The sequence below is a fragment of the Vipera berus genome (assembly GCF_964194415.1).
Source record: "Vipera berus genome assembly, chromosome: 7".
In the NCBI taxonomy this organism is placed as follows: Eukaryota; Metazoa; Chordata; class Lepidosauria; order Squamata; family Viperidae; genus Vipera; species Vipera berus.
In genome coordinates, this window is record NC_138209.1 from 40981885 (window position 1) to 40999049 (window position 17165).

General features: G+C 36.2%; 1 protein-coding gene across 1 annotated transcript in view; it reads left to right on the forward strand.

Moving 5' to 3' along the window:
* The window catches only part of SEC24D (SEC24 homolog D, COPII coat complex component), a 73009-nt gene that overhangs the window by 43748 nt on the left and 12096 nt on the right, over window positions 1–17165 (forward strand). The window contains exons 10-17 of the mRNA XM_081332776.1: window positions 1035–1150; window positions 3990–4114; window positions 5087–5275; window positions 5534–5627; window positions 10663–10779; window positions 13458–13628; window positions 15959–16055; window positions 16637–16782. Coding sequence (XP_081188902.1) covers window positions 1035–1150; window positions 3990–4114; window positions 5087–5275; window positions 5534–5627; window positions 10663–10779; window positions 13458–13628; window positions 15959–16055; window positions 16637–16782 — 1055 coding nt within the window. The remainder of the gene's footprint in view (window positions 1–1034; window positions 1151–3989; window positions 4115–5086; window positions 5276–5533; window positions 5628–10662; window positions 10780–13457; window positions 13629–15958; window positions 16056–16636; window positions 16783–17165) is intronic.

A 17165-nucleotide genomic window follows, 5' to 3' on the forward strand; every position in this document is an offset into this window, starting at 1 on the left:
CTTGATGCGAACGATGTAGAGCTGACCATGCCCACCCAGTAGGCCATACACACTCTAGCCACACCCACCCAGTAGGCCACACCCACCCAGGTCATACCCACCCGGCCCCCTGAAGGCAACTGCAATGCTGATGCGGCCCTCAATGAAATTGAGTTTGACACCTCTGTTCTAAGTGAACAGTGAGATCTGAGAGCCACTGCATTTTCACAGCCATTATTTATCTGTGTTATTTACACATATGAAATAATACAGTGTAAGACGAATTGTTCCACTATATTTTTTGCATCTTGGCGGGTGTGCTGATTTTTTTTTTCAGTTGCTGTCTACTGCCAGGAAGCTGCTTTTCCTCAAGGACAGATCTAAGGAATGCCCTTTTTCTTTTCAAATCTTTAAACTCTAATTGCACCAGATAAGCAAAAATGTAGAGGCAGCCCCTTTTTGCTTTTCCCACAGTGAACAAAAATCTCTTGGGTTCTTTTGAGGTGCAGGATCAGTCCTTTTCCAATACCTTTATTGACAATTCTAGCTCTCCCCAGTTCTTTTCTTCTTCCCTCCTTTTGCCCTTATTCTAAAGGGAATGCAATTATGCTGACATGGTCAGCAAGAAACTTCATGTAAGTAGTCAGAGGAAAAACAATATAAAATGAAGTAACATCAAAGATATGGGTTTGCTTGTGTAATGTGTACCTCAGTGGACAGAGAGCATATTGACAGACTGAAACTCTCAAATCCTAAAACTATAAGTTGTGTGATTAGGTTGACAGAAAGAATATGGATGAGACAAGTAAAAGAAATTTCTTTAAGGGGGATATATTTGGTTGGAAATGTGAACTTCTATTAGAAGAGGTTTCATCATCGCCAACAACTGTTGTAAAGCAAAACCAATACAAAGAATTCCATCCCTTGCAACACTGCTCCTTTCATGTAAAATCTATTGCTTGTCAGGTATTATCACTTTCAGAAGAATATTTCAAGATTTTATGTGGTTATTTCTGTTGAACTAAAAGAGAAAGTAATCCCCCCTCTTTTTTTAGTTCCTCCATTTTATTTTCAACATCTGGATCACATTGGTAGAAGAATAGACCACTATGAAAGACCAGAGCTATCACTTGGATCGTATGAATATGTTGCTACTTTAGATTATTGCAAGGTAAGTCTGATTCAGCATGGAAAAAAATGTGACATGTGCTAAATCAGGGAGATTTACAGATAATATCTGTAGAAAGAGTGCAGCCTTACTTCTTTCTTTAAATTAAAATCTACACCCAGAGCAATATAAAATACAATCCAAATAAAAATAAATAAGGTAAATTATGTTAATATAATACAATTTTCCTATTTTTCCCCTAAGAAATTTCTTTTGAGGAAAAAGTCCATATTTTTTAGTTTTTTACAGCTGTATAATTAATCTGCTCATGTTACATGCTTAATATGATTGCCAAATTGGTTCTTTTAGGGTTTTTTTGTATTTGCACAGAACATTATTATAAATTGACTCACTTTACAGAGCACCCGAAGTCTCATAAAATAAACCTAATTGGGCTTAAAACTAACCAGGTTTATCCATTTTTTTATTGAATATAGCCACTATACCTGTAACCTGATAACCTGGTAAGCTCAGTTCCCCCATTGATTTGTCTTAGAATCTCTGATGTTTCAAAGCACATCTGTAAAGGGTCTGGTTCTTCATTTTGACCACATGAGTCAAAAAGTTAATATGAGCAAACTGTGTGATGTGGCTGCTAAGAGTCAAATGCTATGTTGGGTGCTGTAAAAAGGGCCATATGATCAAGATCAATGTAAATGATTGTTCCGCTCTGCTCAGCATTCAGTTCTGGGCACCTCAGTTCAGATAAGACTGTGTCTAGTTGGAGAAAGTATAGAGTAGGGCTACTAAGATAGTGAAGAATCTAGAAAAAAGCCATTGAAATGCCAGTTCGAAAGTATATGGCAATAGCTATATTGTTTGATAGTGCCACCTCACACTGATGTGAAGATTTGAATTTTTAGAATGATTTCAAAGAGGGGTGGCATTGCCTCCCCCTGAAGTTTTATAATCCTGTGACAGTGTCTACTCAGCCTTAGCCTTAGACTAAAACCAACCCAGCCCATTAGGAAGAGATATAGAATAAGAGACAATAGATATAGAATAAGAGACAATATAGAATTATCAGTCAGTGGAACAGGCTGCCATATGAAGTGGAATGTTATCATTTGCTAGAAGTCTTCAAATAAATTCTGGATAGTTTTCTGTTAGAGATGCAGTAATGAATCCTCCCCTGAGCAAGGAGTGGATCAGATGACCTTTAAATTCTCCTCAACCTATCATTTTACAGTCTCTGTGTTGAATTTGCATGAATTTCTAGATAATCCTCATGGATAAAGCTTTGTAGGATTGTTTTTTTGTCCAGTTTGTAAAAGTGTTCATAGTTGAGCTGAATGACCAATTGTCCATACTTCTTTTATAACTGATATTTCATGTTAAAAGCTCTCACTAGTGTAGAGCATTTATAATTTGAAGGAAGTTATTTGAATACTGCACCTCAATATCTGAGGTGTTTATTGATGACAAAAATATAGAACTATTAATCATGATGATAAATAGGTAGAATTTAATATACAGATAGGTGCTTTATAATAGTGTTTGGGAATTGGTTAGAAAAGCTTTTAAAAATTCAGACCTTGTAAATTTCTGCAGTTCCCTTATTTCTCTGAGTGATGTGCTGACATCATTTTCTCTACAACTGAAAGGAGAAGAAACATCATTATTGTTAACATAATGGCTTATGTTGCAATTACTTGGAGTTGCATTCTTATTGCCTTGTTGTTTATTTTCAGCAATTAACCTATGAATGTAAAGACAAGCTTTATGAATTACTTAGGGCACAGGAAGTAGTTTTCATAAAGCATTCTACTCCTGCTAAGAGTTCAGGATCATTATTTAAAAGAGGAAATAAGGGAGTCTTTTCTAACTTTATATTTGACTTCCCAGAATAATCTCTGTTGGATTGGAGCAAAGGGAATGTTGTTTATCATTTTTATGTTTGTGGAGCAAAGATGACCTATGATTGCTTGCAGTGGATAGCTGATATCCTCAAGAGTTTCTCATAAATTGTCTTAATGCTGAGTGTTTTCTTCAGAGAAGACTTGACAAGCACATTTTTGCCTGCTTAAACTTTTGATTAATATTATTAGTACTTTAAGTTCATAAGGTACTTCATCATCCTGCTCTCAGAATGAAGTAAAATTGTAGAAGATGAGAACATTTCACAACTCCAGAATGTAGGGAACATTTATACATGCACATATAGAACATACAAAAGTGAATAAATATATGAGAACATGCCACATGTAGGAGGAGGAATAGGAGATTTTATCATAAATGTATTTCCTTACCCTTTAGTCCCTTGTGCCTTGTAATTTAAACAAGGTGATATTAGGGAAGTGCAAAAGGAATGCAGTGAAAATTATATCCCTTTTAAGTAATCATGTATTCTATATCCCCATGTTACACATCATAGAGTTTATATTTTTTCACCTTGCACCATCATCTTGATGAAAATATCTTTTTCTTCTGCATTAGTCACCTGGCAGTCAAAGGATATGCCTGACTTTTAATGATGCCATAGTGCAGTTTGAAATGTTATGTGGTTAGATCATATTTTCATGCACTAGCTGCGTAATTATAAATTTCATGCCAAAGAAGAGTGTGAATAATAAATAAAAGGTAGATTATTGGTGGAAAATTAGTCCAACATATAGAACTTGGCTCTTATAATTTTGCAATACCTTCACTGAAATGAATCTTAATATCAGAAGAGAGTGAGCCTTAAATTAGCTATAAATACTATATGTAATAGTAATAGTAGTAGTAGTATAATAATAGTAATAGTAGTAATATAGCATTTGAAGTATTTCATGGTTTGAGAATGTTGGAAAAATAATCTCATTTGTCCTATTACTGTTGCTTTTTCTCCCCTTCTTCATAGAACAACAAGCCTTCTCAGCCACCAGCCTATATTTTTATGATTGATGTGTCATACAATAACATAAAAAGTGGTCTTGTTAAGCTCATTTGTGAAGAACTAAAAACTGTACTGAACAGACTTCCAAAGTAAGAAAAAAGTGTAATAAATATTCAGCAAAATTAATAATATTTTAAATTTAGAAACAACTAAGGAGTAAAGGTCTTGATCAATGAATTATCTGTTTGCTTTCCTTCTGCATTCATTTTTGTAATGATGCACATCATGTTGTCATCTTCAATCCCCTGCCCTCAGTTTCAAGATATTTGATATAATAAAAAACCCAAAATTGCTACATGTTTATAATTTGTTTGGTTTCCATCTCCCTCCCTCCCTCTTTCTCTCTCTTTGTTAAGCCAACTTAACAGGCTCAAGCTCGCCTTTGCCAAATCCAAAAAGCAAAGTAGCCTTGCAGCTGAATACAGCTTGGGTGGGAAGCCAACAGGAAAGTCCAGATCTAAAAGCAAATAACTTCCATATTATAAGCAAGAAAGCTGCATGTCCCTCCCCATAAAGCCATGAGGGGTTCGAGTCTGAATTAAGGAAATTTTACTACTGCTTTGTCAGTCAGAACATTATTTAGAAGATAGTAGGATAAGTGGGTTGAAGAAAGAAGTGCCTTGGGACTATTATAACAGTGATCCAGAATAGTTCCTAGAAGTACCAATGTTCATCTCTTTGGTGTCCACCAGGCTACTTATCTAATCTAACTTGTTTTTTTAAAGGTAGTTTTAATTAAAACAAAATAATTAAAAATACTTCTGAGGTATACATGATTTATATAATTACCTTTAGAAATAAAAACATTGGGTATCTGTAACCCAATGCTTGCTTTAAAGTAAGTCAGTGTTCCCCATAGCTGATTTATTCTTTCTAACTCAGACCCAGATTCTACCTCATATATCTGTCTAGAAATGAATTCACTGAAAGATCCTATGCATATGTGTGGATGTAGTCTTTTATCTAATATGTTCAGTTAAAATCTAAATGTTTGGGTAAGATGAAATAACAGTGTGAAGAACTTCCTGCAACTGTGTTTTCCAAAACTATTTCTTTTCAAGAGAGGAGCAAGATGTTTCAGCAATTCGGGTTGGATTTGTCACTTATAATAAAATCCTTCACTTCTTCAATGTAAAAAGTACTCTTGCACAACCTCAAATGATGGTAGTCACTGACGTCAGTGAAGTGTTTGTACCTTTGTTGGATGGCTTCCTTGTCAACTTCCAAGAATCACAATCTGTTATAAATAAGTAAGCATATATTTTATACATTTTCCTCATATTAATATCTAAGTAGGGATTATATTTGTAAAAAATGCACTAGTTTTGAAAAGACTGATAATGGAAAAATGGATGTTAAAATTTATCATTAATTGAAGATAAATCCCATAATAGACAAGCTAGATTTTTATTATGGAAGTTGTAGTTTGAGAGCATAAGACTGGGGAAGGACTGTTTCTTTTGTCTAGTCCAATCTTTTGAACAATGAATTTTTTTTCCTTTCTCTAGCTTGCTGGACCAGATTCCTGAGATGTTTGGAGATACAAATGAGAGTGAGACAGTGTTTGCTCCTGTGATTCAAGCAGGCATGGAAGCACTCAAGGTTAGACCTCACTAAGTTATGAAAAGCTCTCCTTGAAAAATATTGATCATCATAATAGCTCCTGCAGTTTTCTGTCAGTAGAATTTTTTTTTACTATACCTGGAAGCAGCTTCATGCATGCTATTTTTCGTAATAGAAGTAAAAAAGTAAACATAAGTAAATGTTTAACAATTATTTGAAAAGGGGTAAAATCTCAGTTGAGCACAGTTTCATCCCTGTAGTGCAGGGGTGTCAAACTGCCAGCCCATGGGCTGGATGCATCACGCCAAAACCACACCCACCCCATTGCCGGCAATGGGGAAAAAAGTCACGACACGTCACGACACGTCATGTGACGCTGTGAGTTTGATACCTGTGCTGTAGTGCATCCCTGTAGTATTTCTTGATGACAATACAGGAATTCCAGTCACGATAATTATTCAGGTTTCTTTCAACTATTCAGTCTAGCCTACAATCCTGATATTTTTGGGTGGTCTTCCATTGAGGTACCAACCAGGATTGATCCTCGTTAGCTTTTCAAAATTAGTCAAAGCTGGCTAGGCGTTGCCACATAGCTGGACAAACTACTCTAGAAAATCATAATAGTTTCACTTACGCATATACATTAGCATTCTCAGCATTCCAGTGCATACCTTTTATACTATTGTGTGTATTTCTGGTTGTGACACCTCAAAAAGTATAATGGAGCTGAAGAAGATGATGAAAAGGGTTGGAGTAATTTCCCTAAGAGGAAAGCTTGTAAAATTTGGAACTTTTTAGTCTAAGAAAGAAGCAAATAAGAGGGAACTTGACTGAGTGTACAAAAATTACGCAGGATATGGATAAAGTGACAAGGAGAAGCTATTTTCCTTTCTCAAAATACTAGAATCAGAGATCAGCCAATGAAATCCTGAAAAAATCAGGAGTGACATAAGGAAATCTTTTTTACCCAGTGTGTAATTAAACCTTGGAATTTGTTACTGTGAAACATGATGCTATCTACAAACTTAGCTGGCTTCAAAAAACGGGGTGGACCAATTCATAGAACTCATGGGATCATTAGCATTAGTCTTGATGACACCTTGACCACCTCTGAAGGCCATCTGCTGGGAGACTACTGGGTTTCCTTGTGCAGTTGATTGGCCACTGTAAAAACAGACTGCTGGACTTAATGGGATTTTAGGTCCAGTCCAACGGGGCATTACTTATCTTCTTATAATTCCCACACAAAATCTATAAAATATTCCATCTATCATTCTCTTCAGTTACATTCCACATTATCTCATCACTTTTATTTTTAACGCCATTTATATGCAGGAGGTCTCTTGTTTAGCTCTCTTCACCCATTTTGAAAACATTTTTATTCCTTTCACAACAGTGCTAAACTTCCTTTGCCCCTTTTAATGTGATCCATTTCTTGCTGTCTTTCACTGAAATATGTTCCACTGTCACTCTTTGAATACACATTATATGTTTTTCCCATGCTCATTTGCAGCAGTAGTCCCCTTATATTTTCTCATCTACAGACTCTGTCACCTAATTGTTCTACCAAGCACTAGATTTCCTACTACCCATTGGAGTAATTTTTTGCACCACTCTAGGTAAAAGGTAAAGGTTCCCCCGCACATGCGTGCTAGTTGTTTCCGACTCTAGGGGCCGGTGCTCATCTCTGTTTCAAAGCCGAAGAGCCAGCGCTTGTCCGAGGACGTCTCCGTGGTCATGTGGCCGGCATGACTAGACGCCAAAGGTGCACGGAATGCTGTTACCACTATAATTTTTTATTTTACACTTCCAAACAGTTTCCATATCATCTACATTCTAAAATTAAATTATCTCACTTCTTTTTATGGCTATTTTTTCTGAATAAGTGTAGCTTATTTTCAGAATAGAAATATATTCAGCATATTATTTTCATAAGTATGCTTTCCCTATAAAGGCTCCAGATTAGTCTTTGCAGTCTCAAAGCTGGAAAGGATTTCTGAAGAACTGATCAAGACATTGTTCAGGTAGATGGAGCAGTGATGTGATAAGTAGCATCCCCTATGTCTAAAAATAAGTATGTGGTTTATTTGTTGTCCAGATTGGAATCTAATTATGCAAATAAAAATTCTAGTTCCCTCTTAATTAGAATGTATGTATTTATTTCTGTTTGCATATCTGGACATATTGTTTATTTTGTATTAAAAACAGATAAATATTAAATGTAATCAGTTGTGACTAAAAGAAATGAACAAGAGTACTGGAAGCTTATATACAAGAACATTAAAACCAAATTCCATACCCTGAATACATCATAACTTCAAAGGGGATCCATCTGGAATGGTGTGTGTGTGTGTGTGTGTGTGTATTTACCATGAAAGTGATATCAGTGGTTCAGCAGACTTCTAGTCTCTCGATTTATTTTCCTTTGTTTTTTTGCTCACAATGCCAACTGTGAACAAATTCAGTTACACATGCTTTGCTACATAAATCAAATGATCACAGCATTTTTGTATTTCACCATCTTCCCAGGAAGAGGAAATTGATATTTGAATAATAATAAAGTGTGTTTGAAAAAGTATGGTGGTGGAAAGAAAAAATACAATTTAAACTGTCAATAAAGTGCATGGTTCACTATTTCAGTGTGAATGTTTTGGGTGCTAATTCATCTAAAATATGGTAAAACAATTATGAAAACTTAGTATTGTTAGTGCTAACTTCACTTGATTCCCAATAATTATCTAGTATGCAATTTGCTTATGAAGGCCAGCTAATGAATAATGTACTTTGAAAAATGGCAGTCACACTCAATAGAATGTAATTATGATTAAGGCAAAAAAATGAATAATGTACTTTGAAAGATGGCAGTCACACTCAGTAGAATGTAATTATGATTAAGGCAAAAAAATGACATAATTTTTTGGATTTTTCATATTAAACAATCAGCATCTCAGTCCTTGATAAGATTCAGTGGACACTTATATAAAAATACAGATTTCTTTAAGAATAGGCTTCTTCATTGCTCTGGATAACATGAAAGAGCCAAGTAAACCCCAATCATCAGTGATGGATATGTCTACTGTATATATTTCGGGTATTTTAGGAAGGTATCTCTGAAGTAAAATAAATGTGAATTTATTTTGCTTCTTTATTTAATCCAAGTGTGGTAATCTGTAGAGAGAGTCACCGTTAACATTGGTGAAGGAACTCAAGAGCTATTAACGGATAAAAGAGACTGCACAAGAAATCTTAGCCCTGGGAAAGTAGGAAGTATAGAAACTGGTTTAAAGTCTGTAATTCTGAGTAGTATATGAGAGGACAGAGGAAGAACTGGGAAGGCTTTCAAGATTCTGTTTGTTACACTTCTGTACACTAGAGCCCCACTCGCTCTTGTGAGTTCTCTTCCCTGACCTGGCCTGTAAAGCCACTCATAAGGTATAGCTTTAGTGCAGTTGAATAAACTTTGTTATTATAGTGATGTACTTCAGCAAATTTCATTATAAAAATGTTTAAACTTGTACATCCACTCTAATAGTTTTTAGATAAACCCATACTGTTTTTCCAGGCTCATGTAAATACTGTGTTTTATACTGAATCAATAAAGGAAAATATTTGTAATTTGGGATTGAAATGAGGGGTCCTTGGTGCTCTCTGAGCTTGGTTGTTTTCTTGCAGACATTTCATTACCCAAACTAGGTAATATCATCAGTGCATTCTAAGGTACTCAAGTTTAACTGCCTTAAACTTAGCATTGGGACAGTCTTGACCTTCCTGGTGTGCCATCATCATCATCATCATCATCATCATCATAACAATGATGATGATGATGATGATGATGATGATGATGATGATGATGATGGAAGGGACCTTGGAGATCATCTAGTCCAACCCCCTGCTCAGGCAGGAAACCCTATACCATTTCAGACAAACGGCTGTCCAGTCTCTTAAAAACTTCCAGTGTTGAAGCATTCACCGCTTCTGGAGGCAGGTTGTTCCAATGGTTAATTGTTTTAACTCTCAGGAAGTTTCTCCTTAGTTCCAGGTTGCTTCTCTCCTTGATTAGTTTCCATCCATTGCTTCTTGTCCTGCCTTCAGGCCCTTTGGAGAATAGCTTGAGTCTCGCCTCTTTGTGGCAGCCCCTGAGATATTGAAACACTGCTATCATGTCCCCCCTCGTCCTTCTCTTCATTAAACTAGACATATTCAATTCCAGCAACCGTTCCTTATATGTTTTAGCCTCCAGTCCCCTAATCATCTTTGTTGCTCTTCTCTGTACTCTTTCTAGAGTCTCGACATCTTTTTTACATCGTGGTGACCAAAACTGGATGCGGTATTCCAAGTGTGGCCTTAACAAGGCATTGTAAAGTGGTATTAATACTTCACGTGATCTTGATTCTATCTCTCTGTTAATGCAGCCTAGCACTGTGTTGGCTTTTTTGGCAGCTGCAACACACTGCTGGCTTATATTTAAGTGATTGTCCACTAGGACTCCAAGATCCCTCTCACAGTTACTACTATTGAGCAAGGTCCCACCCATACTATGCCTGTACTTTTGGTTTTTCTTGCCTAAATGTAGAACCTTACTTTTTTCACCATTGAATTTCATTTTGTTAGATAGCACTCAGTGTTCAAGTCTGTCCAGATTCTCCTCCTATCTTAAGCCTATCTTCTGGAGTGTTGGCTGTTCCTCCCAGCTTGGTGCCGTTTGCAAATTAAAACACAGACACATGTATCTACACACAGATGCACAGAAAGAGAAAGTTTTAATTGCATCCATGACCCAGATACTACTATGTTCATTTTTTGTGAATACAAGGGTTCCTTTTCTTTTCTTTTCTTTTCTTTTCTTTTCTTTTCTTTTCTTTTCTTTTTTTCTTTTCTTTTCTTGTGGTAGTAGAGGTGAAGCTTTAGGGTATCAAATGAAGTTTAAACTCCAAACAAATGGACTGTTTAGTTTATAAAGTTGCTGAGAGTTTTTACTGGAGTCACAGAACTGTATAAGGCTCTATCTCAGAAGTTTATATCTGCAGGAGAATAAAGGTCTTTTTTTTTGCTTTTTTTTCTATTTTTGTTACAGGCAGCAGAGTGCGCTGGAAAACTGTTTATCTTCCACTCTTCATTGCCAACTGCAGAGGCACCAGGGAAGCTGAAGAACAGAGACGACAGGAAATTGGTCAATACAGAAAAAGAGAAGGTATTCATTAAGAAGGGAATTATTCTACATCTTGCTGCATAAAAGAGTAAAGATGTTTGCTGCATTTCATTTTTGCCAAGTTCACCTGTGGTCTTTATTTTCCAACCAAAATCATACAAATTGAATTTAAGCATAATATAATCAGTTTAATTCTCAGTATAGCAGTTGCAATCAAGATGCTTTCACTATTGAATTCTGTCCAATAGCACTGTCACAAACTCCAAGGGAAGCTCTCAAGGTATGCAATTCATCCAGTTAACAATGATGACAAACTAAAAATAGCTCTGGATAAAAGATGCATAGCAGTAGTTAGACTGTAGTAATGAATATAAAGCTTAACAACTGTGATATGAGCCTCCAGCATTGTTAATATTTTTAACTCTGTTTTAGGGTGTATTGCTGTCAAGTATATATACATTACGTTTCGTTGTTTTTCTACTAGTTCTCATTAGTTTGGTCAAATAAAATTAGTTGTAGAAATTATTTCAAAAGAAAAGAAGAAAATTTTGGAGAAATTCCTATGGTGGTGGTGGGCTTTTTTCATTTAGGTGGGAATATTAGTAAGGTAAAGGTAAAGGTTCCCCCGCACATGCGTGCTAGTCGTTTCCGACTCTAGGGGCCGGTGCTCATCTCCGTTTCAAAGCCGAAGAGCCAGCGCTTGTCCGAGGACGTCTTCCGTGGTCATGTGGCCGGCATGACTAGACGCCAAAGGCGCACGGAATGCTGTTACCTTCCCACCGTAGTGGTCCCTATTTTTCTACTTGCATTTTTACGTGCTTTCGAACTGCTAGGTGGGCAGAAACTGGGATGAGTAACAGGCGCTCACTCTGCTACGCGGCACTCGGGATTCGACCCGCCAAACTGCCGACCTTCCGATCGACAAGTTCAGCGTCCTAACCCACTGAGCCACCGCGTCCCTTGTGGGAATATTAGAGTAGGCTAAAATGCAGATGAGTAACTTGTGGTTCAGCATGCCATATTAATTCAATCATTGGTCAACATTTTATGAACCAGGCTAGATAGATACAGAGAGACAGAGACATAATTGATTAGTCTTATAACTATATCTAAAATATAAAGTCTATTTTTGGATAAAATAGCTAAAAGAAAATACAATAACATATCTGGCTAAATACATAGAATTAATGTTCAAGTAAATACATTGCCTTTACATTATACCATAACCTTCAATATAACCATAACCTTCACTGCTTTGTCTATCAGCTTTTCAGTTCTGCTAACAACATATATGTTAAGAGTCTAAGAGGAGATAGAAGAATTTCTGATTCAGGTTCTAGTGCGCTATTCATTGAAGTAGGAATTTTAAATATCTAAGTCCAAAAGTAGCATACAATTGACGATCAAATAAAACATGAAAACATATACAGATCCTCTCATGATATGGTAAATGAGGGAAACTCCCATATTAGGCCATGGATTCCAACAATTCAACTCTTGCACCAGAATAGGCCCTTCTTGGGAATTGCCTCTAACTCATTGACTGGCATTATTTGCTTGGAAAGTGTTCCCCCCCCCCCAACCAACCAGTTTAAAGATCTATTTTTTTTACCAATATCTCCATGTCTGTTTGGATAGCTAAGATTCTCTTTTTAAAAATTTCCTTTGCTTGGGAGGCAGAAGAAAGTAAATATTGGGTGGAAAACCCCTACTGTAAAATGAGTGACATAAAGGGTTGGATCATTTGCCTAAGTGAACTATCTCAGTTAAACATTATTGGCCTCTTTTGTAGTAAACTGGATTTGGGCAAGGGCTAATTGTTTACTGATACTAAAAATTCTCTGGGAGAAAAGTTCTTCATCAAGAAGGCAATAAGGATTTTACTGGGGAGGGGGGACTTTAGGAGAGCTTTCAGCTTCCCCTGGGCTTAGCCAGCAGCAGCTTCTGCTCACAGAAGAGTTTCAGTTGCATTTGAGTGTCACAAAATGTTTGTTTCAATTGGTTAACTTGTGTCTGTCATATATACAGGTAGTTTTCACTTAACATCCACTCATTTCAGCAAAGAAAGTTACAATGGCACTGAATGAGGGAGACTTAGGAGACTGGTCCTCTTTGCTGCACCCGTCACAGCATCCTTGCAGTCATCAGATCGCAATTCAGGTTCTTGGTAACCAGCTCACAATTACAATAGTACAGCATCTCACAGTCATGTAACTGCCATTTGTGACCTTCACTGCCAGCTTCTGACAAGCAAAGTTAATAAGAAAGCTGGCAGGAGGTTGCAAATGGCAATTGTGTGATTGCAGGATACTGTGACTGTATGGGATTCGCTTTATGACAGCAACTGGGACTGCCCAAATTGCAATCGTAAATCATCGCAGTCACATAACATTGTACTTTATGATCTCATTGCTTAGCAACAAAGTTCCTGGTTCAAATTACTACTGGTAAGGGAAGACTACCTATTCCAGTCAATGAAATATTTGTGTGCAAACTGTATAAATTCTTCTTAATATATTTATATATTTGATTAGTACAAGAAAACCTGCAGCTGCTTTTTTGGCTAATGCCTATGCTTGCTAAAATTGTTTAGTTCTTAAAACTATATTTCAATTGCATACATGTTTTTGTTTCCCTCCTTATTCATTGCAACATCTTGTTCTTTTGTTTGCTGGTTACTTAGAATGCTTCATTCTTTTATATTCTTTTATGTTCTCCAGACGCTGTTCCAGGCCCAGACAAATATTTATGAGGCTTTGACCAAAGACTGTGTTGCCAACGGCTGCTGTGTAAATCTGTTTCTTTTCCCGAACCAGTATGCAGATATCGCTTCCATGGGCTTTGTGACTTTTCATACTGGAGGAACATTGTACAAGTACAACAATTTTCAGGTAACTGACAAAAGCTTCTTCTTTTGTCTCAGTAGTTTGCAACCTGAGGTCAGTAATTCACTTGGACAATATTGTAGATGGTGTCAACCATCCCGTTGGCATATGCAGCAAAAGAAACTCATGGGATATTATTTTACCAAGAATATAACTTTACTGATAGATCCATACAGGCCTAGAAGAAGTGAAGCTAGCTTTGAGGTTTTCATATGAAAAACAGCATAGTTAATTTCCCCTTTTACCCATTTCGGCCACCCATTTTACATTGTCTACTAATCCAACACGTTCTTTTCATTTTGGGAAAACAGTCTGCACTTTCGGAAGGTTCCCATCGCAGAACCTTGAAGTATCATGATCATCTCAGGCTGCAAACGGCTCACATAAATTCCTCACCTCCCTCCCAGCTCCCAAAGCATTCCAAGCACTCTCCTCCCCCCTCCCTTCGTTTCTGTTGTCACATTGTGAGGAGAGGTGCCTTAGGAGTCAGCCTTGACAGATGGTTTATGTAACAGTTCTAAAAATAAAATAAAAAAATTAAATGGCCAAAAAATTATTCTTTCTTGGAATCTCATTAGATTTTGCCAGATTTTCAAGATTTCAATTCATTTTAACTGTATGTATATATGTATGTACGAGTGAATGTATTATGTAGATAAATGTATGTACATAGTATGTACATAGTAGATAAAAGAGTCATAAGCACTATTGTGTCACCTGATGACAATTTGCCAACAGCAAGCTTATGTGGCAGTCCCAAAAGCAGTGATCTATACATAGGAAATCAGGTTCTAATTTTGATAAATGCACTATGAATTCTCTGTTCAAAATTGCAGCTTATGCTACTTCTACCTTCAATAGGCACAGAAATATGCTGGGGACATCCCAAGATTCTTCTTAAAATATTATTCTGGAAAGCTTCTCGGTGGATAATAGCCTTCATATCCCACTCCCAATCTCAGCCCATACACTTTGCACTGCATTTTTTTTAACTGCAGGGGATAACGTCCATCCAATTAACAGAGCTAAATTCATTAACTACATGTAGATTTAAAGACAGATTCAAGTATGGTTATATTCAAAGTATATTATAGCACCTGGGTTATCTAACAAAACTGTAATAATTCTGGCACCAGGATGTTAATTTGAAAAGGCAAGGGTTTAGGGCCAATAGAATGTAAGTCTTGTAAGATAAAATGTTCTTTCTATGAAGGGATTCCCCCCTACACACACACACACACACACACACACACACACACACAAATGCCTAACAATTTCTTGTGAATTTCCTCTATATGAAGATGCTGAAGAATTATTTAACTTCCAGAAGTCCTCAACACTGACTATTTTAGCTAACTCTTATGGGACATACAGATTAGCAATACCAGGAGAGCAACTCACCTGCAGTAGGATAAACATAATGTGGTATTTGGCCATTGGAAGATATTATGATAAGACCTCTGAAAATGTGATACAGTGATTAAGCTGTTGAACAAAGACCAAGGAGATAAAGGTCCAGGTTCATCTGCAGTCAGAGGATCAGGGTTGAAAATTTGACAGAATATAGTCCCTGCCCAAACTATTTCACAATGATGTGTGGAAAAATATGAGAAATTTCAAGCACTTATAGGAACAAATAAAGAAGAATGTAATACATATTTCTTTAAGTAGTAAGTGAGTAAAAACTTTGTCTAGCGATTGGAACTAAAATTTTAATCTGATTTTCTTTTCCATTCCAAATAGGATAAAGAAATATATGGATTATATCCCTCTCTGATTATTAGTGCTAGACTCCTAAAGGAACCATTTATGTTTAGTGGCATTTCTGTTCTTTTCCTGACGTTAAATAATTATAAACCACCCTGTTCTTTTTGCATTCCTATACGTTCCCTAGGTTTATGATTATAATGCACAAGATAATCTTGTAATATTATGAAAATCTTAACGATTATTTTGTTAAACTGGGAATATAATATGTAATAACTTCTAACATAAAATACCTGCTTACTCTAATGTTGACTTGTTTTTTAAATGATAAAGATAACCTATTTTCTAAATATCTGTTTTCATCAATCTATTTTAAGAGTGGGTTTTCTTTACTAATAATTGTATTTTTTTATGTATAACAAGCAGTTTGATTTTTCTCTTAATCTGCATGACCTTGTGAGAATGTAAAAGGCCTGCAAGCATCCACTAATTAAATTCTTTATTTAGGAGTGATTTAGTGCTATTAATTACTAACAGTTTATATCCAGAAACAAGTTATGTTGCGCTGCTGCCATCCAGTGGTAGACATTATTTAGTCAAGTTTTTCCCAATCTCTTGTTTTTGTTTAGATACAGTCTGATAGCCATCAATTTCTGAATGACCTGAGGAAGGATATAGAAAAAAAAGTGGGTTTTGATGCTATTATGAGAGTTCGAACTAGCACAGGTAATGATTACTACAGAAGTTTTATTTGTTTGTTTTACATACTTTAAGAGATAGATTTAATATGTGTTTTATTTCCTGGAATAAAATGTGAAGCATTGGAAATTAGTAAACCTCGATGTAAAATCTGTCAAATCTTTCCAAATGCATTCTGGATTTATCTTGGTTTTTAGATGAGAAACCACCCAGGTTTCTTCCTGAAACATTCAATTACATAGCATAGAATAAATCCATCATTGTTGGTATAATTATAGTGGATCATTTGGAAAAAAATGTCATGATCATCAGTCTTAATTTCAAACAACTTTTCTTTTTGAAAGTAAATTGCTGTTTCTGTTAGGAATAATGGGACTTTTTGCTGTTTTCAGGTTAATGTTTCTTATGAGTAAGGTGACTGTAGCATTTATTCTATAACAAATCAGCTTCTCACGTTAAAGAGGATGCAGATTGGTACTAAGAATGGCACTGGGTGGGTAAGCAGGGGAATATGTCCTTTGAAGCTATCAGCTATCTTGCCTATTGCAAAAAGAATGCTGGTAGCTTTTATTAACTGTACAACTTACTCTTTTCTAATCATCACTTAGGTTTTAGAGCAACAGAGTTCCTGGGAGCTATTTACATGAACAATACCACAGATGTTGAATTGGCAGCAATAGATTGTGACAAAGCTGTGACTGTGGAGTTCAAGCATGATGATAAATTGAGTGAAGATGGTGGGGCTTTAATCCAAGTAAGAAGTTCCTAGGTCACATGCTTCTTTGGTCTGTTTCTGGATGACCTTTACTGTACATCGCTATGCATAATTGGCATATACAGGAAGTATTGCGCAACCTGTGGTGCCATATGACTTCCCTAACATATAAGCAGTAAATTACATTTACTGTAATTGACGTATGCCAAATGCAGCACTGGAATTTTCATTGGATCACTTTGTGTTGCTGACCACAGTTGACACAACTAGCTGTTTTGTTCATGCAGTGCTGTTCTGTTTTCCTGGTAGAATGTATGCTGACGTTTAGCTGTTTATGCCAAGACTATGAATCTTTATCACAATAGAGAAGCTCCTATCCATCTTTAGTCAACTCCTGCTTCAGATGTTGTCTTAGCTTATTT